General features: G+C 46.5%; 1 protein-coding gene across 1 annotated transcript in view; it reads left to right on the forward strand.

The window, feature by feature from the left end:
• FAM3C (FAM3 metabolism regulating signaling molecule C) overlaps positions 1–1,117 on the forward strand; it is a 29,576-nt gene extending 28,459 nt beyond the window's left edge. The window contains exon 8 of the mRNA XM_030885286.2: positions 949–1,117. Within this exon, the coding sequence (XP_030741146.2) occupies positions 949–1,102 (154 nt within the window). The 3' untranslated portion in view covers positions 1,103–1,117. The remainder of the gene's footprint in view (positions 1–948) is intronic.
• Positions 1,118–1,659: the final 542 nt, after the last annotated feature.

Genomic DNA, 1,659 nt, shown 5'->3' on the forward strand with positions numbered 1-1,659 from the left:
TACCAAGCACAGCGTCCTTCTCCAGGGACTGGTCTCTCCTGACCACATGTCTGGCTGCTGATTTGTGTGTTCTTTGGGCAGTTCATTGTGCTTGAATGTTCTTCATCAGCACCAGTGGTCAAATCCATCAATTCTTCTTTAACTCCATAGTTGACATTGTGTCTGCCGACTTTCTTCTCTCCCTTGAATAGAGGTGAGAGCATTCCCCAGCTGTGGACTTTGGCACGCTCCTCCCTCCCTAGAGTAGAAACTTAGTTGCTGTGTGGTTATTTTTCATTTTTAACAAATCACCAAAGTACAGTTGATAGCCCCATGCTCCTTTGGTTTTGCTAGCATTTGGATTCTTAATCACACATGCCTTTATTCTGTTCACCTGTAACCTCCAAAAGGTTTGGTGGAGCTTGAAAGTGATGTTTCCTTTTAACAAAATGATTAGTTGCTCGACACTTCACCTTAGCAAGGGAGCTGCGGTGGCGTAGTGGGCTACACGTTGAGTGGCTGACCATGAGGTTAGTGGTTTGAATCCATCAGCTGCTGGGGACAATGGTGACACTGTCTACTCCCATAAAGATTTAAAGTCTCCGAGGCCTATACTCTGTCCCCTACAGGTCACCATGAGTTGGAATCAACTCAGTGGCAGTGAGTGAGCGAGTCCTGTTGGGTACAAATATATGTAACTGATACCAGGGGTATCATTTATGTATCGGATGCATGTCATTAAGATTTAAATAGATAAAGGTGAACTGTGAAATCAAGACATCCAGCAGGCACTTCCTTGTGAAATAAACTTGAGTTGCCCGACCGAGGAAACATCACGTAGGCAGAAGGAGCCCCATTATTTTTCACTGCGTGTGCTTCCTTCTGTAAGCCGGCTTGCTCGCACTGCGGATCTGCTGTGCTGGACGGCAGCCGGGCGCTGTGCTGACTCCTTCCCTGTCTCCCCCTCAGACTCAGCGACGAGGCGCGGCGACTCATTGCCGATCTGGGTAGCACATCCATCACCAGCCTTGGTTTTAGAGATAACTGGGTCTTCTGTGGGGGCAAAGGCATTAAGACGAAAAGCCCGTTTGAACAGGTTAGTGTCTCAGATTTCCATCTTTAGTGACCAAAGACCAGTGGTGTTCGATCCTTTGGTCCAGACCCCCCTCCCAGTTATTTGAATCTGAGATTCAGCCAGCATCAAATATATTTGCGTTTCCTATACATTCTCGGTACACAGTCATGACCTCAGCTTTAATGTTAAACCCTCAGAAGAGCCCAGCTCCTCGTTGTTGTTGTGGGTGCCGCTGAGGCAGCTCCCATGCACAGCCACCCTCTGCGCAGCCCTTCCTCTGGATTGTTGACTTCCCATGGGCCGTGCAACATGATAGCTCTGATCTTCAACTGTTTGTGGCATGTTGGATACTAAGGATTCCAACGGAACGTCTGATGTTAAAATCAGTTAGGTTTGTAGAATTTACTACGATAGTAACTTCAGTGGTTGATTAAGAACATCTGCACCTACCCCACCCCAAACCCTGCCATGATTTTTTTTTTCTCACGGGTTTTTGAAGGCCTGTCAAATACATGCCAGGCCCCCCACATCCCGCATTTCAGATCGTAGACACTAATTTATTAATGAATCCATAGACAATAATTAAACAATAAGTTCATAAAAAT

The sequence above is a fragment of the Echinops telfairi genome, unplaced genomic scaffold, assembly GCF_000313985.2.
Source record: "Echinops telfairi isolate 266 unplaced genomic scaffold, ASM31398v2 ScPeMD7_23;HRSCAF=83, whole genome shotgun sequence".
In the NCBI taxonomy this organism is placed as follows: domain Eukaryota; kingdom Metazoa; phylum Chordata; class Mammalia; order Afrosoricida; family Tenrecidae; genus Echinops; species Echinops telfairi.